The sequence below is a fragment of the Ochotona princeps genome, chromosome 20 (genome assembly GCF_030435755.1).
Source record: "Ochotona princeps isolate mOchPri1 chromosome 20, mOchPri1.hap1, whole genome shotgun sequence".
NCBI lineage: Eukaryota > Metazoa > Chordata > Mammalia > Lagomorpha > Ochotonidae > Ochotona > Ochotona princeps.
Genome location: NC_080851.1, coordinates 21641768 through 21664295, shown reverse-complemented (window position 1 = coordinate 21664295; position 22528 = coordinate 21641768). Strand labels below are relative to the sequence as shown.

The following is a 22528-nucleotide window of genomic DNA, read 5'->3' as shown; positions in this document are numbered from 1 at the left end:
CCCAGCATTATGCCCAAACACACTGGCCATGCCTGTTGCTAATCATTGCTCTGGCCTTTTGGAGGACTGTCCAAGTGGCCTCAGCCAACCATATTCCCTGATCTCTTCACTTGGGCTGATTGGGCTCCCCCTTAGAGAGCTGGTGATTTCCCCGCCAGAATGCCCAACAGGTGTGAGCTACGTTCAGAGACCAACACAGCCTTTGGGTTCCTAGTTGGTTTTCCTTGTGGGGAACTTGAAAAGGTTTACTCCTAGTGCACCGGGTCTCTTTCTCCTCAGTTCCCTGTCAACACGCATCACTTTCAGGTCAGGAATACAGAGAGAAAACAGGGCACATTAGCATCTGAACTCAACCTTTGTTTCCTGAGGAGCAAAGGAACAATTAATGACCGGGACCAGCATCAAAAAAGAGCAACCCAGCATGAAGTCCATCTAATTAGTCATATGAAAAGAGCGCTTCCCCTCCACTTCCTCAACAACCTACGCTTGTCAGGTCTTATAAGGGAAGCTGTGCTCCCTGATATGCTATTGAAAGGGGACTGGCAACTGGGAGCGGCACGGGAATACCTTGAGTGTTCCTGTCTGAACCTCAAAAGGTCCCCCAAAATTCACCCTGAGGTTTCTTTTTCAGTTATCTGAGTTGCGAGTGAATCTATGGAGCAAGGCTTTTAACTCTGCTGCCGAATACACCCATGATGAAAACTGAACACCCTGCCCCTCGTCCCACACCTTGACCTTTTTAATACCTTGTCTCGTGTTAATGGGAAGCTGAGCAAGATGAAGGATTTAAGATGAAGGCTGGACATGGCTGCTAATCCTGAGGACTGGCTTATTTGGGCTGCTTCTGCCCCTCCTCATGTTTGCCCTTAAAAACAGTGGCATGCCACTAAAGGTCACCAGGCCTGTCCGCAGAAAAGATGAGAGAAGAGGAGGCAGCTCCCGGCACTACAAAAACAACTCTGGGACTCTGAAGGGGTCGCTGAGACCCGGGACCTAGCAGAAGGCCAGCACACATGGCTGTGCTACCTGGCTCTGCCTTCCTTCTCCCGGTGGGCTGGCCTGGCTTGCCACCGTGCATAGGAACCTTACTCAGTTCAAGGCTCAGTTTTACGGGGCTAGCCCTTCTCTCTTCTCTCTGCAAACAGCTCCTGATCCAAGCACATCACGTACTGGTGACTATTACTGAAAGTTTTGTTACTTATTTTCCCTTTTAGAATCTGTGCCCATCATGTGTCAGTTAACTCTCTTTACAGCAGCCACAGGCACACTTTACTTTCCTCATGAAATTGGGAAGTGAAGATGTATGTGGGGTGTCCCGGAGAAAGCAGGTGGGGTTGGGGGAAGTTAGAGGTGGACATCAGCATTGCTGCCTTTGGCCTCCCTCCACTTTTCCAGATGAATAACGTCATCGGATGAAGACCTTCCTACTTCATCTACTATAGTTGGCCTTGTGGCTTAATGACCTGGGAGGCAAACTAGTAACAAACTTCAAGACCCTCTCTGTAGCAAACATTTCCACAAAGCTCTCCCATGCCTCTAGACCATGGTACCCTCCTGTGAGCACACCCTTATTTCCACACCCTACACAACCCAGTCCCGAATGCTTGGAGGCACTCACTGTGTCTGAGCCAAGAAGGAAGACAGTGAAACAGTTGCAGGCGTATGAGACCTAATGAATGCAACAAAGGACCAGAAGTCACATGCTCTGTAGCTCTTCCATGACATTCCCCCGTATTGAGTAAAAGGTGGGTTGCCCCAAACCTATTTGAGCAGATTGAAAGAAGCCTCCGGAACAGCCTTACCATGCAGGACCGGGGTATGCACATGACTCGAGGTTCCAACCCTGACACCTCACCTGACACCAGGAGAACCACCTCTGTGAGATATGGAGCTTCTCCAAAGGGGGACTCACACTTGTGGCTGCTCCCATTTGCTCTCCAGCCAAGCAGTCTCCCACTGCCTGGTGCAGTCGGCCTTTAGCTCCCTGTGTTCTCACAAACTGTTCTCGCAGAGGTCACCAATCACTTCCCTAACTTCCAAGTTCAACAGCTCTTGTTTGAAGCATTGGCTGCTGTTGGTATGCTTTACTGTCTTCAGATGGCCTGTGTGGTTTTCAGCTTTGGCTTCTTTGGTTCTGCTTCTGTGGGGAGTAATGTACTGTAAAACACGTTTCATTTCCCATGTTAGATGCATATGTGTAATTAGCCAGCAACTGAAGACCCCAATTGAAAATTCACACCCTTTGGTGAAGGGGAGGATAGGATGGTTGTGTGACAGGTACTCCAGCATTGTCATTTGACTTGCACTAGAGGGAATGTTTCACACAAGGGTTGTTAACAATCATTTTAAGTCTGTGAAAGGAGCAGCACACAAAAATCATAGTTGGTTAGAAAGCATGTAGGCTTTACTGTCTTTGCAGCAAAGAGGTCCCGTGAGCACTCTGACAATGGTGATGTCCCAGGTCCAGTTCCCCACACATGCCCCTGCTCGGGCTATCCCTCCTTTCACCTCCGCTGGGTCGTCTTCAAACCTGCAAAGCTCACTGCTCTCCATTCCTGCAGAACAAACACGCGCCACCTTGAAGATTTTCCTCTCTGGGTTATGCTCAACCTGCCTACTCAGTTTTTAGTGCTAGGACTGCCTTCCTCCCTGGAGTCTCTCCTCATTTCTCTTCCCCCATGGAAATCCTGTTCAGACAGCATTTCCAACCTGAGGCCACTTAGTACCTCCCTGGCTTCCTCCTCAGAACGCTACAATTGAATCATGTTCTACTTTCATGAGTCTAGGTGTCAATCATACACCCCCAAGGGCAGCAGCCATGTCCTACCTTTCTTTGCATCTCTAGGTGCCCAGCACATTCCGGCATTATGTATGATTCCCTCAACCAACACTTACTGACTATATATGCTATGCTGGGCCACGGGATGCCGCATTCTGAGATGGGGTTTGACCTCATAGAATTCATTGGTATTCATGTAGGTCCTCCAGTGCTGGCACTGCACATCTCTGAATCATCTTGAAGACATGAGTAACAAGCTTCATGCTCTAAGCATGCTATCATTAGCCTCATTTATTAATAAGCTGCTGCAACTTATCTGACAGAGAGATGGGACAGAGTCATTTCATTCTGATTGGTGTCCCATGGCCAATCTGTCATCATGAACTCAAGAGCCAAGTACATCCAGGAGAGTTTTCTCAGTACTGGTCTTCTCTCAGCATCACAAGTGGCATTGCACTGTCGTGAGAAAGCATTATTCTGGGGAATGTTAAAGAAAAGCAAAAACAACCATGTCTGAAATCCACCTAAAGCTGAGTCAGTCAGCCGTACTGCTGGATAGTTACCATACAAGTACAGTGAACTCCAATGAAAGATTTCAAATCCTGGCAAAACATTTTATGTGCAATCAGCAAATAGTATATCCATAATTATTTCATGAGTGATATTAGGATAATGATTATTAATTATTGCCATTGATTATCTGTTGCATGTCAAATACTACTTATATAATTCTATTCATGATTACAACTCTGAGCTGTTTTACATTCATTGTTTAAGACTGAAATTCAGAAAAAGTAATTCAATCACAGTTTCTGCAGCTAACAAGTAGAAAGCCAGGGTTCAAACTTTGTTGTGTCTGATTTCATGTTTTTGTGAATGTGTTGGTCATCACTGTTAATTATCATATCTTTACATGACAGTTTGAGAGTGCATTGATTATGAGGGTAATTTATCGAAGCATTTATTGCCCTGGTGATCCATAAAGTTGACTCATATAAGTAAATTATATTAGCACTTAACAGAAGGTAGCTTTGCCAAATACCTTTCTTGAGGTATTAAGAATCACTACAGCTGATTTACATAGAATAGATTAAATGTTATATTATTTACCATGACTATGATATAAAACAAAGCATATCAATCAGTCTGTCTTAGATCAATATACAAGTCAAACACATATTAGTTCCTTTAAAATATAATTAAAGCTCTTGTTCTTCAACTTATGTAAAATCTATTATTGATTATAAGAAAAGTTCTGGATCCAAATTAACAGATTTATTCTGTTATCAAGATTTGTCTTTGATGAAATTTTTTTAAAAATTTGTTGAGTATATATGTAGTAGAGTGCATAAATCATATGTATATAGCTCAATTAATTATATGCTTCTATAATCACTATATTCCTTAGTATTTACTACACATACATTCTAGTATATTCTAGTTGGATGTCTATTACAATAAAAACAAGACATTGATCTGACCTTTCATTGAAAAATTAGAGATACCAGAAAAACAATGGAATGACATTGTTATTGACATTCCAATTTCCAGTTTCCAATTTGTAACATTACATATTATAACATCTTTGGAATACTGAATTGAAACAAAAACCCTGTTAAACATAGGATTCTAAACCTAGTGAAAAAAAACTCTAAAAATAGCAATGAAATTGGTGCTGTTGTGTAGCATGCAAAGATAATATCAATGCCATTTAGTACCTCAGTCGCTCCACTTCTGATCCAATTTCCAACTAATATACCTGGAAGAGCAGCAGAGGATGATCCAAGCGCTTGAGCCTCTGCACTCACGTGGGAGACATGAAAGATGCACCTGGCTCCTGACCTTGGATCACCTCAGCTCCAGCTGTTGCAGTCATTTGGGGAATGAGCCAACAAGTGAAAGATTCTCTCTCTCTAACTATGCCTTTCAAAAAAAAAATATAAGCGGTCCTTTAAAATATGGAATTGTTGCAGCCAATTAAAGAATGATAAGTGTAAATTGATATGCTAGATGGGATCCTGGAAGACAAAAACCTGCCAGGTGAAAACAAAAGAAATCTGAATGAAGTGCAGGCTCTTCTCATGTGTGCTGTGCTGCATGGAAGGTAACAGCAACATCAAAACACAGTGTTAGAGTGGATGACTACTGACATCTTAGCCTCGCACATCTTTGTCAGAACTAAGGAGCTATAAGACTGTGTCTCCAAAAGGCTTTCTCGATCAAGCTCTCCCTAGTTAAAGGAGTTCATCACGGCATCTCTGCCATTTTCTCTCCTTGTTAGAACCTGTATGTATTATCTGTTGGTGCATAATCAGATATTCTAAAATTTAGCAGCCTAAACAGTAAATATTTGTTATTCACACTCTGCCAAGGGTCAGCAATCTGGGAGTGCCTTGTCTGGGCAGTTCTAGGTCAGGATCTCTCATAAAATTGTAGTTGAGGTAATGGTCAAGGTTGAAACCAACCAGAAGCTTGACTTGTGCAGGAGGGTCTGCTCCTAAGCTCAGCTATTAGCAGGAAACTTTAATTTCTGAAGCCTGAGTCTCTGCATAGAGCTTCCCCAGAAGGGGAGATGAGGCAGAGAGAGGGAGCCTGCAGAAGACTGCAGAACTTTATAACCTGAACGAGGAAGTGGCATTGTCTCTACATTATTTCGATCATATGGATCAATGCTGGTATAGTGGAGAAGGCACTGAAGGATGTCACACCAGGAACTGAGTTCCTTGGGGACCATTACGGAGCCTGGCTACCACAGCATCTGTAATCATACACCAAGAAACATTGGCCTCTAGACCTTTCTGAGGTTATAATTTTTTATATCAAATAACTAAGGCCAGGAGGGAAAGGAAGAAATCAGAAACATGATTTGCTGTTAACACAGATACCAATGAGTCTACTTCAACTTTCTGAGATGTATTCTAAAAATTCATGTTTAATGAGCACTTAACTGTACTTATTTATGGTATGTGATGTAACAACTCTTTATGTATAACGTTTAACAATAAAACTAGGTAATCAGCATTGGTGGAGCCTAAGGAATCCTCTGCTGTTGCAGAATACCTGCTTTTAGAATTTATAATTCACAGAGTGGGTGTTTGATGCACTGAGTAAGACTGCTTGAGAAGCCTGCATATCCTAGTTGTGCTCTGGGAGACAGTAGGGGATGGCTCAGCTACTGGAGACCCTGTGCCCCTTTATGGGAGACCTAGATTGGCCAGCAATTGGAAGCCTCTGTCTTTATCTCTGCATTGCAAGTAAGGTGAATATAGAGAAATAAGCTTTTCCTAAATTAATTAGCATTCTCGAGAGCAGGCATTGTGGTACAACATAATGGAATACCTGCATCCCATATTAGAGTCCCATATTTATTTGAGTCCTGGCTATTCCATATTTGCAATCTGGCTTCCTACTAATGAGCCTAGGAGGCAGCAGGTGATGGCACAAATGCTTGGGCTCCTGTCACCTGCATGGGAGATCTGGATGGAATTCTAGGTTCCTGGCGTCAATGTGGCCCAGCCCTGGCTGTTGTGGAAGGTTCTCTCTCCCTCGCCATCACTCCCTTCCTCTCTTCCTCTTCCCCGCCCCCCTTTCTCTTTCTTCCTCTCTGTCATTCTGTTGTTCCAATTAAATAAGCTGATTTTTGAAAATTACAATTTTCGAAGGAGAATTGTGTATCATTTCTATGATTTGTGTCTCACAGAGGCTCCATGATCTTTGCCACAACTAATTTTGAAACAACCCCGTGAGGCAGGCGAGGCAGGCATTTGTCTCACCTCTGCCAGATTGAAAAAAAACAAACAACCAAAAAAACCAGGCTATCGGGCACCCGGGTTGCTCCACATGAGCCAGGGAAATTCCCGCTGCTGACTCTAGGTCTGGCAGTCTGTTTCTACACTGTGCTACTTTATCTCTTAAATGTAAACAGATTGCAAGTCCTTAGGTTCTTGCTTTTAAACCACAGCCCATGAAGGACCCCAAGTAGCTATTTTTACTGGTGTAAAATCACTAGTATAAAATAAGACTCAGAATGGGCCTCACGGATTCTGTTTTCCTCGTCAATAGTTAAAGTGGTTATCTCCCTCTTAAGCAGTTCGGTCTGTGTACTTAGTAAATCCACGTAATTCATTCTAAGAGGTCTAAAGGGATTTTCATTTTCAGGTTCCTTTTACTCTGCAGCCTTTTAAGCCGGCCGGCTAATCATTCTGCATTATGGAAAGCATCAAGTCAAGAACAGAAGGCGCTCTCTGCTTGGCACTCCCCACACTGATGAGGGGGTGTGAGAGTGTGTGTGTGTGTGTGTGTGTGTGTGTGTGTGTGTGTGTGTGTTTGGTTTTGCTTGGTGGGAGAAAATTGCTTTTTCTCAGTTACATAGACTTAAGCGCAGGCATTCAAGAGAATCCTCTTTTTCAGAACAGAAATGATGACTAGAATTTTTTTCTACTTAACTTTGCCTTAAAAATTCTGCTAATTGAGTGAAAATAAACATGCTTATCAGGATCCAATTAGAAGCCAGCAGAACCAGGGACCTGACAAGTACCTTAGCAGTGCCACTGCCTATGAAGGACACCAGCATCCCATGCAGGTGCCAGTTTGTGGCTCGGCTGCTCCACTTCCAATCCAGTTCCATGCTCTTGGACTGAAAATTCTGTGGAAGATGGAGCAGATATTGGGCCCCTGCCACACATATGGCAGACCTAGATGAAGCTCCTGGCTTCAGTCTGACGCTGCTCTGGCCATTGGAGCCATTTGGGGAAAAAGATATTCTATCTCTCTCTGTCTCTCCTTTCAAATAAATATATAAGTAAATAAATCTTAAAAAAAAAAAAGAAGCAACCAGGACCAAGATTAATAAAAGCATTGGTCTTCGAGATATATTGGACATTTACACAGCCTTTAAATGGAGGGTTTGCTTTCACTCTGTATGTCTGGACTGGCCTGGAGATTGTGCATTTCCATGAGTTCTGAGATGATCTTTGATCTGTGGACCATAGTGGGAGATTTTCAGCCTCTTTCTGGTTTCCTATTCAAAGCCTGGGACCTCCTCTCCACCCTTAGTAATGCTTATTGACTTGGAATCGTTCTTGAAGGGTGGGCATGTGAGTCTGTATATCAAATTAGGACCCCTGGGGTGCAGTGTAAGAACCCTTAACAGAGACGAACTCAAAGTCATTGAGGACTGCATCTTAGGCAGGCATTGGGTCTTGGGGTTGATGGGATTCTGGTGGGTATTTGCTCAACAAAGAATTAGTCACCTAAAGCCCACTAGGTCCTTACACTGTTTCTTTTTATTTTCTATACTTTCTCTTATCCTTCCAGTCTTTCCTTCCCTTGAGGGCCATTCATCTTGAATTTTCCAATCTTCCTCTCCCAATTTTAGTTAACTTCTGAAGAAGTAAGCTTTTGAAACCATGGAACTTTTAGATACGAAGCCTTCAAAAAGTTCATGGAAAATTTGCATTATCTTTAAAATTTTTTTCATGTGTTGATTTTAGTTTAAAGCCACAGGAGGGGAACAAGGACAAAGAGAAATCTGTCCTACGGGTAATTCTCCAAATAGAACAACAATATGGAAGGGTCATGCCAAAGCCAGTAGCTGGGCAGCTCACGGGGATCTCCCAAGTGGATAACAGGAACCCAACTGCTTGAACCAGCTCACACTGCCTCCCAGGATATGCACCGGCAGTGAGCTGAATCAGAAACAGAGCAGGACTCTAACCACACACTTCAGTATGAGCTGTAGGCATCACAAACAACACTGCTTGGCTGAACACCAGGACCCACGTTATCTGTTAATTCTATCTTCTAGACCTTTTTTTATGACAGCTAAGAGAGGAGAATGGAGAATCTTATATGGGATTTGGGCCTTTCAGATCCAGCTCTCTACTTATGGTCTGGGAAAACTGCAGAGGATGGCTAGAGCCTTTGGGCCCCTGTATCCAGGTGGGAGACCCTGGAGAGGTTCCAGGCTCTGGATCCGCTGAACTCTAGCCATTGTTGCTTTTTAGGGAGTAAACTAGCAAATGAAAGATCTCCTGCTGCTGCTGATGCTTTTCCTCCTCCTCTCTATAAACCTAGCTTTCCAATTAAAATAAGTTGAAGTAAAAATAAATTAAAAAAAAAATAAATCTGTTTTAAAAATCAAAAGAAGGGGCCCCGCACAGTAGCTTAGTGGCTAAAGTCCTTATCTTACATGCCTGGGATCTCATATGGGTGCCAGCTGTATCCCAGCTGCTTTACTTCCCATCCAGCTCCCTGCTTGTGGCCTGGGAAAATAGTCGAGGATGGCCCAAAACCTCAGGACTCTGCACCTATGTGGGAGACCCAGAAAAAGCTCCTGGCTCCTAGCTTCAGGTCGACTCAGCTCTGGCCATTGTGGCCACTTGGGGAGTGAACCAGCAAATGGAAGATCTTTCTGTCTCTCCTCTCTCTGTAAATCTGCCTTTCCAATAAAAATGAATAAATCTTTTTTAAAAATCAAAAGAAGAATAATACTTTGAGGTATTTGCAAATTCTATAAAATTCCAATTTCTTTATCTACATTAATGTTCTTACCCTGATAGTTGCTTTGAACTCCAATTTCCAAGTATTTATTTTCATTAATTTAATAATTATATATTTATTGGGAAGAATGTGATACCATAACCCACAAATAAAATGTTTATCAGAACACAGCCACATTCACTTGTTTATAATTTATGAATGTGTTTATGCTATAGAATAAACACAGAGCTGGGTATTGTGACAGGGACCAAAAGACATGCAAAATGTAAATATTTATCAGCTGATCTTGTACAGAAAACATTTGCAAATCCTACAATACTTTATTTATGAGAACATTGAATTTCATATAATTCTTACTTGTCATAATGTAGAGGTATTTTTTTTTAAGATTTCACTTAATTGTTTGAAGGTTAACTAGAGAAAAAGGGAGAAACAGAGAAAAATCTTCCATCCACCGATTCACCTCCCAAATGGCCATAAAGGCCATGGCTTGACCAGACTGAAGCCAGAAACCTGGAACTCCATCTGGGGCTCCCACATGGTTGGCAGGGGCCCACGCACTTGGATCATCTTCCACTGCTTTCCAAAGTGCATTACGTAGGGAGCTAATGGGAAGGGGAGCAGCTGAGACTCCAAGCAGTGCTCATGTGGGCATCTGCCCAGGGCAAACAGCATCTGTGGTACCCATGGTGCCACAGTGCTCCCTTTGGTACTATTCTTTTTTCAAAACTGTCTTTGCCCAACCATTTGGAAATGTGAAAACCATCTTCATCTGTTAGAATGTACACACACAGGTAACAACAGAGGCAACCTGTGTTTTACAAAGTTTCATTTGCACAACATAGAGCGGATGCCCTCAAAAGAAGAAAAAAAGAAAAATTTCCCATAGACCAAGGTTTCCCAAGAAGTTATGGCTTCCCCAGGACGCAGCTGCTCCCCGGAGATTGAGGCCAGATGTGAGGTGCTGTCTCACGCGGTTTTTCAGCAGGCAATTTCTGTTCCTGCTACCTGCCTGGCCATCTTTTTTGTCATGCTCAGCCTCCCAAAGCTCCAAGCCCTTCTCTCACTGGCATTGTATCATACACACTCTTCCATATGAAAATAATCCATGCAGGACAGACCTGCTCATTAGAAACCTACCCCAACTGCCGCAGAAGTCCACTGCAGGGAGAGACTAGTGAAAGAATGAAAGAATGAGTGTGCTATCTGTAACTGTAGGTTTTTGTTGTTTTTTTTTTTTTTTTTTTTTTTTTTTAGCTGCAAATGGACTACATTGGCAGGTAAGGACATTCATTGCTTTCTGCCTGCCTTTCTCAACTCCCTTGCTGATGCTGCTGAACCACCAGTGAAGGCTTTCTCTGGCCATTGTCTCTTCTTTTGTAAGTAGTCAGTCACCTCTTTTCTCCCTAACAAACTCACCCCTTTCCTACTCTCAGTTCTATAGCTTTATAAGACTTTCTCTGACCTCAGTTCCAGGGATTGACATCAATTTGACCTCCAATAAGGGCCAGTGGGCTGGAAAAGGATATTTTCTGGACTTGCTTCTCTGCAGGTACTACTGGAGGGGAGGAAACAGATTATTTCCTAGTGTGTGCAAACAAGGAAAATGTGGCCGAAGACTTGTTAGCAACACCTTGGGACTCCCAAGCAGGTCTGGAACACCAGCAGGAAGCCAGAGAGTACTTCCTGCAAGCAGTGGCTCTCACTGCACCTGGTGTAGTACATGAACTGTTTGCCTGCATGAACCAACAAATCCCACTTAACGTTTACACCAGAATGAAAAAAGTCCTGTTAATCACAAGCTAGAATCCAGCTGATACATGTCTATTATTTCAAATCCATTTCGTCTGGTCATACGTCAGTGTTGCCGCATTTCAACCCCCGAACCCACCTGCAAAAGAAGGAATCCATTATTTAGCCTTATCATCCTGTATTATAATCCAGGCACTCTTCCCAAAGCTGAAACCTTGAAGGCAAGCAGGGGCAAAACTCTAAAAGTCTTTCTGCTGCTCAAATCAAACGAATTTGTGATACAAGAATCCCATTTCAATTCTCAGAATTGTGTGATTATCACTTAAAAGCCCCGGATGTGGGAGCCATGCCCCAGGAGGAGCAGAGCTGTGTGGAGTATGGAACCAGCCATGGATAAGGAGAGTGTTGCCTACTGCCAAGGAAAACTCACACTGCTCAAATGGGGTCAAGCATACATTTGAAGTCAGGGTTCAAAGACTGAACTAGCAGCTTACCTCTAGGCATGTCACTTCCTGACCCAGGCTTCCACTTTCAATTTCCTCATCCATAAGATGCTACAGGGAGTGGCTCTGAGTGGCTCTCCTGGGCTTGGCAACATTTGGAGATGTCTCTGTGTGTCTACTCTGCAGTAATTGGGGCTGAGTACAGTCACCTCTGGCAATGCCCTCTGTATAATGGGGGCAAAAGGTGGCCAGGGGCTGCTGCTGGCTTTCCTTTGCTCAAGTCGCACAGTTTGTCATACTTTCCCATTACCCACCCTTGAGAGCAATAACAGACTTCTCAGAGGCAGAAGCCACTGTCTAGGGTCAAGGATGTGGTGGGAAATTACAAAAGTTGCAGATCTGAATGAGGGACTTTTTGATTCAGAAGTAGAAGTTCATTTTTTTCTCTTCCCACTTTCCTCCTTTCCAACCTCTCCCCTGGGGCCATGAGCCCTGCAGCTCTGGGTGGAGCCCTGAGCCCTGCATTGGTTCTTTGGATACAGAGAGAAAACACTGCCTAAAGAATTTTTTTCATAATTTTAAAAGTAAATCATAGTTATTTTTAAATATTTATTTTACTGTAAAGGCAAATATACAGAGAGAAAAGGAGAGACAGAGACGAAGAATTTCCGTCCTCTGATTCACTCCCCAAGTGGCCACAATGCCCAGAGCTGAGCTGATTTGAAGCCAGGAGTCAAGAATTTCTTCCGGGTCTCCCATGTGGGTGCAGGGTCCCAAGGCTTTGGGCCAACCTTGACTGCTCTCCCAGGTCACGAGCAGGGAGCTGGATGGGAAGTGGAGCAGCTGGGACACAAACCGGCCACACACAAATCGGAGGCCATATGAGATCCCAGGTACATGCAAGGCGAGGGCTTTAGCCACTAGGCTACCGTGCGGGGCCCTTAAAATACATTTTTAACTCTTTCAAATAATTTAGTTCATGGGATTATCACACACACTGTAGGTGGGGGGATTTTTTTTAATATAAAATACAATTTGTGAAATGTGTTAGATTTTAAATGACACACATAAAAACACCTGCCGCATGGTTGGAACATACACTAGGTCTTGCTAAATATTACTTATGTAATATTTTCCAAAAGAGAATGTCCAGGACATGTCTCAAGGACAAGTCCAGGACAGGAAGTGAGGCCGCCTGGTAAGTGACCCCAGACCCTGGCTGTGTAGTGTAGCCTCCAGCTCTGGTTGTCTCACAGAAGCAGAGGAACTTTCTGAAGATTTTTGTTTTCCTCTTGACTCAATGACTTGCCATCAGTTTCAGAGGTCCAGAAGAACAGGGGTGAATTGCGCTTGTGGGTGGGGTACAAGCACCTTAGGAGAAAGGGACATTTGGTTTGAGTCTGGGCTGCACCACCTGCTACCTGTGTGATTTGTAGTCTGAGCCTTGGTTTCCTCATCTGTAAGGAAGAAGGCAGAATGGGGTAGCATAGGTGAGATGCTCAGGCTATTTCCTGACACACACACACTCTCAGCCCACAAGAGCCATTGCTATGAATTTGCTTTCCATGCCAGAGGGATGGAGTTAACTCAAACATCAGGCTAAGCTTTGGGGGAAGCTGGAAAGCAGGAGACATCCCTGGCCTGAGCCTACAGCAGAATCAAGGAATCCCCAGGCTGTCCCTAGGGTTGGGCTGGGTGCCCAGCACATCCCACTTAAGTGCCATTCACAAACATTCGCTACTTAGAAGGTCACTTTAATAATTAGCCCTGTTTTGCTAATTACACTTTACTGATTAGAAGCAATACTGACACTGCTGGAGTTGCCAGTGAGTGCTAATTTTTTGAACAGCCATCTGAAAGTAATGGTGGCTGAGTTTGATGGGGCTTTTATCTTTAAATGGAACGTCAATAGAGCCTGCTGCTGGAAATGCATAGATGAAATCCTGGAGGCAGGAAGATGCTATTGAGTGATTCACAGCCCCTTTCCCCTAAGCCGGAACCCTCAGTGTAGTTAAATACATAAATACCCTTTAAGGTCAGGACAAAAGTTGCCTGCTTCCACGGATACTTTTAAACAAAATCTCCAGTGGGTAGGTTGCAAGTTGGCAGGAACAACATGCAGTCCATGCCTAAGGAGAGCCTAATCTACACTCAGCATCCTACCTGCATCATCTCACTGAATGTGCAGCCGGGCCCAATGACGATGCAGCTGCTGGAACCCTTTCCATAGGACAGTGCCCAGAGGGATGAGCTGACTTGTTCAGTATCACACTGATGACAAGTTCCCAGGGTGAATCGGGACGGACCACCCTCAGCCTAGGAAACAGCAGTCCGGAATACATGAACTGCTTTAAAATGCTCAGTCTTAGTCCCTCTCTCACTCCTTCTTTCTCCAGTAAGAAGAGGAGCAATAATAAGAATAATAGAAGATCTGCGCATACAAGTGGTAGCACCATTTATGCATGCCAGGCACACCACAGACCACTGGAGATGCCTGATTTTATTTCGTTCCCACAACCTTGATTTCAGTAACTATGTAGATCCATTTTTCAGGTGACGACACTGAGGTTCAGAAAATTCGGTGATTTTCCCCCCAGCGGCTCGGAGCGAGTAAGCGTCGGATGGTGAGCTGGGAAATGAAATTGCCCTAAAGGTCAGCATGGAAACACTGGATTCGGACTGCCCCCCTCCCCCGCCCCGCCGCAGAGCCAGCCTCTCCCGGAGCCCCGGAAGCCTAGCAGCTGCCGCCGGGGACCGGCTGCGGTCTGGGGACCCAACCCCCCACGCCGCCCTGAGCTAATGGGGGGTAAAGCTGCGCCGGCGCCATCCTGCGAGCCCAGTCTGATAATGGCCCTGATTAAATGGCCCGGCAGCCAAAGGAAGGCCCCGCCGCCGCCAGCGCTACCGTCACTCAACTGCGCCTACGGAGCCAGGAACGGCAGTGCCTGGAGCTCTAACTCGGCGTCTGCGTCCCAGCCGCAGGGACTGCAGCGGCCAGGGCCTCGGGCAACCCCTCCGGGCCTCGGGGAGAGAGTGAGAGGGGCGGCTCGGATCCCCGCGAGCGAAAGAGAGGGCTTCCGCCTGCCTCTCCCGCTTCTTGTCTCTCTGGGACCCCGACCGCGTCGGCCTCGGCACGCTCTTGAAGAATCAAGTGTGCGCCTCCACAGCGGGACCTGAGCTTCGTGATCCCCTTGGCTCTGGGCCTTCGTGGCCTCGCCCGGGTGGAGGTTTGGGACCCGTGACGCCTGCTAAGGACGGAGCGGGTTCTGGGAAGAGAGAGGACGAAGGGATCCCAGACCCGCGGGGAGATAGCGGGTGCTGCAGATCCCGGGCTTGGTGTGTAGGCGCCTCTCCAAAGCTGCAACTGGGGCGGTGGTTCACCGTGCCCCTAGGCTGCCCTGGCACGGCGATACCCGTCATGGGCGTCTCCTGCCCCGTCACAATGAGACAAACCAAGTCCAGGGTAGTCCTGATAGCTCAGACTCTCATGACCAGCCAAAGACAACATTAACTCCCAACCCCTAACAGCCTGTTTCTCGCGGGTTTGCGGAGGTGTGGGAAACCGTGTCTGAACCTGCGCGCCGGCCACAAGGTGGGCGGCTCAGCCCCTAGGAACCTGCAGATACTGAGTACTAAGAAAGAAAGAAAGAAAGAAAGAGAGAGAGAGAGAGAGAGAGAGAGAGAGGGAGGGAGGGAGGGAGGGAGGGAGGGAGAGAGAGAGAGAGAGAGAGAGAGAAAGGAAAGAAAGAAAGAAAGAAAGAAAGAAAGAAAGAAAGAAAGAAAGAAAGAAAGAAAGAAAGAAAGAAAGAAAGAAAAAAAGAAAGAAAGAGCAGGCAGCCTGGGCGCTCAATCCGCGTGCACCAGCCCAAGCAGTCCCTTTTGGCCACCCCCTCCTGCTTTCAGAGCAGAAAGGAGCGAACCGGTCACGCAAGGCACAGCAGCCCACATTCTGCCAAACCGAACCCACACTCCCTGTGAGCAGACTGCAAAGCCGTGCCCAGGGATTTCGGGCTCTGTGCTTGCGACTTAGAAATGGATCAGGAAAACCCAGTCCCTTCTGCGAACAGCTTCTTCCTCCAGAATAGGAAACCGATTGAGCTTAAAACAGAAATTGAAACGGGTACCTTGAGCGAGTAGGCTAATTAGCTTCCCAGGCTTCCTTTTCTGCAACTTTAAAATGCACATAATAATACAGCCCTATTGTCAACACCCTATTTCACATACCCTTTGAGGGCTGTGCTGGTATACACTAAGCATGCACTAGGTGCGCTCCATTATGCATTAAAAGGCAAACATCCGGGGCTGAAAAAATGTACCGAGCATCCTCAACATTGGATTAAGCGGTTGGGAGTCCAGCAGGGAAACGGGCTTTGGGTCTGCAGCCAGCTAGCCAAAGCGTCTCACAGTGGAGGGGCTGCCGGTATACGTGTCTTCAGGGAGTGAGCCCCTGCCACTAGGCTGCTCCCAGCTGCTGCAACACACCAACACACAGGCCCTCCAGAAGAGTGTTTGTAAATACAGGTTTATTTCAAAAGGGGTGAGGGAGAACAAGACTGTGCATGCAAACAACATTTCTCCTGCCTGCTGGTTCACTCCTCTAATAACAGCTCCAGTACAGGCTGGAGTGAAGTCAGGAGGCAGGAACTCAATCCCAGCCTCTCACGTGGGTAGCAGGGACCCAGTTACTGGAGGCAACACCACTGCCTCCCCTGGTTCTGATTGGCAGGTGACTAGGGTCAGGACTTGAAGCAAGCATTTGTATATTCAATGTGGTCACCCCAAAGGGTGTCCCTCCAACCTCGCCCTAGAATTGTCAAGATTCTTTATTTCCTTACATTTTTTACAAAGTTTTTTTTAATTATATAAAGGGCTAAAGAGTGTCATTACCACCACGACACCAACACCTGTCCCAAGGTTGTTTCTCAAACTCCTGGAATACAGGGTTGAGGCGGTGGCTCTTGATCAGACTTGATATATATCCTCCCCAAACAGAAATGTTTCAGGGCTGGCTCCCAGTTGGTGTTGGAGAAGTACTTTGCCCTGAAGTGGATGTTGCCCCCTCACCAGGCAGCTAATTGTGGCTGCTGGATGTGTCTGAAGGCAGATGCGTCAAGGTGGGAGACCCTGGGTGGCGCTTGCCAGGCGTCCGCGGTTGTTTTTCCACGGGACCTGTCTCGGTTGGGTTTCCTGGGAAACTATTGGTAGTATTCTCAGGCTTCCCGTGTGGCTCTGGCTGGGGAGGGGCGGGGGCGGGGAGCGGGCGACAGGACTTCATCCCGAAGCAGGGGGCCGCGTCCTCCCGCTGCTCGGAGGTTCTCCTTGAATTGTCCAACGCGCGCTGGAAAGGGCGGCGGCTTTCGAAGCCACAGAATCCACACTCAGCATGATCCCGAAGAAGTAATGCTTAACTTGCCCTGCCGCCCTGGGACCAGGATAGCAGCTCACAATTCCAATGGGGCATCAAAAAGCTCGGCTAGGAAGCAGTTTAAACTGCTAGCTTTAAAGCGAAAGCGTGCATATGAAAAAACTCACTGTGCAAAACGTCTAATTTTAAATACGCAGCAGCCCGAAGGTCGGGCCCAGGAGGGCGGGGGTCACATCCAGAGGATGCTAGGGGAAGAGCGATTAAGAGAAACGAATTTAAGGGGAGGGGTGGTTAGCGAGAAGGGAAAGAGTAGCTTTTTCCACTGGGCAGAAAGGGTTTTCTCTGCAGTATTTGGAATCACGCTGTCACCCTCGGCGTGGGAACGTGGGAAAGGAGGAGGCCGCGGCCCTCGGGTTGGCCAAGGAGCCCAGCGCCAGAGAAGCAGGAGGCGGTGGGGATGTGGGGGTTCCCGCGCGCACTGCAGGGCCTTACGCGCGAGGCCGAGCGAGGCCACAACTTGGGAGCCACCGCCAGCCGAGGTGCTGGTTGTCCAGCCCGGAGGACGTCTCCCTGGGCCTGCTAACGACCCCAGCCCTGGAGAATTGCGCTCTTGCCTTAGGCCCAGGCGACATCCTTTCCCACAGTGTCCCTGCGGGGGGCGCGAGCACAGGATCTGGTAACCCACTCCAGCAGCGCCGTTCTGGGATCTGTCTGCTGAGTAACAATCGGGTTGTGCCTCCGGGGTCAGTTTACGGACTGGGCTGGGAGGAGGTACTTTTTCAGAACCACTACAATTCCAGAAAACTTCATTCCCCCTGGCGTGCAAGTGCAGCCGGCTGGGCTGGGCGGAGGAAAGGCTCGCCCTCTCGCCACGCGCTCCCTCCAAGGCACGAGATCGCACTACTGGAGGGCGTGCTCCCCGCGGGGTTTAGGGACCGGTGTTCCGTAGCGAAACAAGATTTGCTTTTCAAAGCTGGAGGGAGGGAGCGGAAACGCCGCCGGGGACCTGGGTCCTGCTGACAGCAGCTGCCCACGTCCAGAGAAGTAGGTCTTCTGTCTTCCGTGCTGCCCACCCCAGCGGCCCGCGATCCCGGAGCAGCTCTCGGCCTCCACTCCGGCAAACGGTCGGCGAGATCGACCACCGCAGCTCGGTCCCCGCGGCTCCCAGCGAAACGTCCGTGTTAGTATTCGTTAAGCGAAAATTCCGATTGCTTGCTGAGTACTTTAAGGGGTGGACAAAAACAACAACAATTAACAACTCCTGTAGTATAAGCAAGGCTTCTAACAAGTCAAGTGTAATTAGCAAACTCTACTTAACAAACTCAGACGAAAAACAAATGTCAACGCCTTGAACTCTGGAGTTGAACAGCAGGTAAGTTGCAGGGGATGCCATCACGTGGCCCTGCTGTCGGGGGACCGCTCCAAAAACTGTCATGTTCTACTCAAGTATGAGACGCCCCTCGCCAGAACTTGCAGCCCCAAAATCACTTACGAATTAAAATGCAGCCTTCCCTTTTACTAACTTTTGTGGCAACTGGTGTTACTGAAAGTGTTAGATCCAGCTTGCTGCATGAATCCACAGAAGAATAAACTACTGTCCCTCTTTACTGGAAATTAAGATTTTGAGCAGTATAGTACTCTACCACCAAGTCTCTGGGCTAAACCATGTAAAAGCCAGAAGTTCAAAGCCTTCTCCAAATTTAGTGCACCAAATTCCTATTGTCTGTGGCTGGATATGAATAGGGGGGTGTTCGGGTGCTGGTTCTAACCTCCCGGTGGAGGGTGGTACTTTATACCTTGTTGGCACTCACTCCCAGCGGGGGGGGGGGGGGGCTCAGAACCAGGCGCCCAGGCTCCTGGCTCCAGCTCACCCTGGGACTGCCCCTCTCTGCTAAACCCTGGCTCCCAGGTTTTTATAGCACCATATTGATTAGCAGAGGCAGTAAATCTAAGGGGAAGGGGGAGGGAGAGCGTGCCCGGGTAATAATGTTGCAGCTTGTTTTACTGCAGTGTTTTCAACACCACCAAGATGCATCACTTGTAGATGCCCAAACAGCTCAGTTTGGGTTCAAAGGACCTTTACAGTCTCTCTGGATACCGCCTGTCTCGCCCTGCTTGATGAACTGTCAGGGTTTTCTGCCCACAGACTAAGGCCACATAGACACCTGGAGAGAAGATAGAAATGGCTCCTACTCCCTCCATTTTTCTGAGGGCACTCCTCTTGTGACATTTCTTGAACCACAGTTTGAGTTGTAAAGATGATTAAGGAAAGACAAGACTTTTCCTATGCCTAGAGACACAAGAGTGTTTTTGTTTGTTTGTTTTGTTTTGTTGTTGTTGTTTCGTTAGGGTATATTTGCACACCTGTTTGGAAAACCCTTGCCAAGAAGCTCCACAAGGCCCTGTTGATTCGCATAGCGTGGCTCTCAAAGACCACCCTGTCCCCATCTCCCTGCCCAACAAACCCCACACTTGTGTAGGGAAGCCTCCGGGACTGCTAACAGGAATGAGCAAAGGTCATTGTGACATTGAGAAGGAGGGAATGGGGTGAGAGGAGGATCTGCTGTGGGTCCGGATTGTCAAAAAACAGCAAAGGGCTTAAGCTTGGGAAAGTGACTTAGCTGCTCTGCTTCTTCCTGGCCGCCATCTCATCAGAATGCCTTCTGTTCACAGCCGGGCCAACTCCACAGTGTATCATCTCTAAACGCCCTGCTGCTGGCAGGGCCAGCCAGGCCAGGGTCCCCAGGGTGAGTTCTGCACTCCGGTCTGGGGCAGGCAGCCTGGCAGATGGGTTGGTGGCCTTTGTGCCATGCAGGGACTTGTTTATTTTTTATTTATTCTTTCCCTCTCAAAAGCGAATGGAGATGAGCCCAACTCCTGCGCTAATTCCTTCCAGCACCAGATTGTGCTTTGAAGAACTGGCCCAAGCACACACCGATGCTAGCGCAGGGTTAGCGGTCTTCGCTGACGAACTTGGTTACCTCTATCCAGCGCCTAGTTAAGCCGCGCCGGGCTCTTCCCACGTGTCACCATTGTGTTTTTGTCAACTGCCAGTTTTACTGTTTGCCTCCCCCTTCCCCCTCCCCCATAACTTGATTCCAAGAACCAGAGGGTGGCCGTTCGGTAGGGCATAGGAACTTTTTTTTAAAGAGACCCACCAAGAGGCCCCTAATCGCCAGACGGACTGGCTGGAGCGCAGAGCAAATGTTTACATGTACCTCACGAGTGTGTATGTCAGCCTGAGTTTACACGGCTCCCAGTGAAGCGGATTACCCCGCGAATTCGGAGAATTTGAGTTATTCAGGCTGAGAAGGCGGACCGGACGCCACCCTCCAGTACCCTCCCCACCGGCCAACAGAGCTGTGGGAAGTCCGGGTTGTGAAAACAGAAGACTGCGTGTCCGGCGAGCCCGGACGCCGCCAGGCTCGCCCTCGCCCGCCGTGCGTCGCGTGGTCCCCGCAGGCCGCCGAGTCCCGACCCTCGCCTTTCCGTCGGTCTTCACTCCGAGTCCCTCTCGGAAACGGCCTGGAGAGCAGCTCCCCCAGCCCTACCAAAGTCTATCTTTTTAGGGGCAGCACCGTTTTTCCAACTCGCTCCGTGTCAGCCCCAGCACCTGCACCTACTTTGGATGCGGCAGGTGTGCCCCGGCGCAATTAATCGCGCTTTCCAACTTTCTTTGGCTACGTGGAGTTCTGAGTTTGCACCCGAACCGATCAAGTGCAGATCCCGGAGGTTTCTTAACGTCTTCCCCCAAGGCGGCCACCCCTGGCTCCCAGCTCCCTAGCCAAGATCTAGGTGCCCTCTCCCCTCCGCGCGCGGTGAAGGGCTGCCCTTGGCCGCCGGGGCGCCGCACCCAGTGTGCGCCCTCCCCGCCCTGCCCCCGGCCCCGCCCCCGGCGGCCGGCCCAGTCGGGTGGCGGTGACGTGGGGCGGCGCTGACTGGCTGTGGGCCTCGGGCTGTGCCGCCAGCAGTCGATTAAGGCGCCGGGCCGCGAGCCCCTGAGCGCAGTGTCCGTGGCGCCTGGCCGCGCTCCGCACGACCAGCGTTCCGGCTCCTAGACGCCCGAGCCCACGCGGCTGCTGGCCACCTCCCTGCCGCCGGGACCGCTCGGGCTGTCCCCTGCCCGGGAGAGATAAGGGCGCGGAGGGGGTGCCTCGGCCCCTGGCCCCTGGGCTGGGTGCAGCTGCTGCTTGTCCTCTACCTAGCGCCCTGGGCTTTCGCTCCTGCTTCTTTCCCCGGCCCTTGCGCCCCCTTCTCCGGCTGGTTGGGGGCGGCCGCACCTCCGCGGCGTTGCGCCGTGGGGAGAGGAGAGACCGGCGCGGAGCCCTGGAGAGGCTGCAAGCCACCTTCCTGCTGCAGTCCGCGGCTCCGGTGTGACCACCTTCTCTGAAACTTTGCCCTTGTGGCTCGGGGCTTTGTCTGCCTTGAGAAAGCTGCACGGCCGTTCGGCAGCCCCCGTCCCGGGCCGGGACCCCGCGCGCTGGAAGCCATGGAGTTCACGGCATCGCCCAAGCCCCAGCTCTCCTCCCGGGCCAACGCCTTCTCCATCGCCGCGCTCATGTCGAGCGGCGGCTCCAAGGAGAAGGAGGCGGCGGAAAACACCATCAAACCCCTGGGTGAGTCTGGCTTCCTGGCTGTCCGCCGTGGGCAGGGCGCGGGCAAGCTGTGCCCCAGTGTGTCCGGCTGGCCTTTGGCTGCGAGTGGTCGCCTGTCGCTGCTCGTTGGTGGCGCTTCTGACCCTCGGGCTGTGGCCGTGCGTCGCCAGCTGGATGTTTTCGGGTTTGACGGTCAGTGAGGTACCGCGGAATGCCCCCATCGTGTGTGTGAGTGTGTGTGTGTGTGTGACTGTGGACGTTTGTTGGGATAAAGAAAAAAACCCCACTTAAGGATACATAACACTTTAAGACTCAGCAAGGCTTACGGTGCTTTTACACCTGCTTGTGCACCTGAAGTCGAGCAGACTCTTTAGTGCCTTTTCGAGAAAGCAGGCAGCTGTTTTTCCTCGGAGTGGAACAGCTTCAGGCGGCAGCTCCTCAGCCCGCTCTCACTTGCCCCGCGTGCACAGAAGCCCCAGGGTTGTCAACGAAACAGTCTCTGGTAACTACCGTCATTTGCCGCTGAGGATGACGAAAACATTAACCAGGAACCATTTTCCAAATTCCTCAAATTTGAGCCACACTGTTTATTTCACAAACTTTACCATTTATAGAAGACCCTAAGGGGGGTGCAGGGGGCGGTCAGAGATGTGTCCTCCGTAGCGCCAATGTGCTGTGTGGGAAAAAAGAAACTGCCCTGCACGCACCCGCTTGGGAATTTAGGGAGGAAACCAGGCTTCTTGTGTTGGACTCCTAGAATTGTAAAATACATCAGGTCGTTTTTATCCGCAAGTCTCCCCGATTTTTCCTTTTCCATATCTTTCCTAGCATATTAATTTAACATGCACAAACCACAGTAGTAACATAAAAGGGGAAGAGGTTTTGTAAAGTAGTAGAGGATCAGAGTGGAGAAAAGGGAACCCAAGTTCTTGTAGCAAATTAGAACCAGGGAAAAGGAAATAAAAATGAAGTCTCATCCCGAGGTTTTCCGTTTCTGTGCCTTCATTCCGATCTCCCCATCTAACTGCCTCCCCATCTAACTCAGAACCTGCCAAAGAAAGGGAAACCACTGACCAAACTCTGATTTTTCCAG

General features: G+C 48.5%; 1 protein-coding gene and 2 long non-coding RNA genes across 4 annotated transcripts in view; 2 read left to right on the top strand and 1 right to left on the bottom strand.

Annotated features, from left to right (window-relative positions):
* Positions 1-12383, top strand: part of LOC131482795 (uncharacterized) — a 211790-nt gene extending 199407 nt beyond the window's left edge. For both annotated transcript variants that reach the window (XR_009247295.1, XR_009247296.1), the window contains exons 3-4: positions 10538-10659; positions 12284-12383. This is a non-coding gene — a long non-coding RNA (uncharacterized LOC131482795). The remainder of the gene's footprint in view (positions 1-10537; positions 10660-12283) is intronic.
* A 1577-nt stretch (positions 12384-13960) lies between these two features.
* On the bottom strand, positions 13961-15006 carry LOC131482793 (uncharacterized). Its single transcript, XR_009247293.1, has 2 exons — positions 14392-15006; positions 13961-14104 (listed from the first exon to the last, which is right to left on the bottom strand). It is a non-coding gene; the product is annotated as an uncharacterized LOC131482793 (long non-coding RNA).
* Positions 15007-20991: 5985 nt separating this feature from the next.
* Positions 20992-22528, top strand: part of TBX20 (T-box transcription factor 20) — a 43197-nt gene continuing 41660 nt past the window's right edge. The window contains exon 1 of the mRNA XM_004582373.4: positions 20992-21456. Within this exon, the coding sequence (XP_004582430.1) occupies positions 21330-21456 (127 nt within the window). The 5' untranslated portion in view covers positions 20992-21329. The remainder of the gene's footprint in view (positions 21457-22528) is intronic.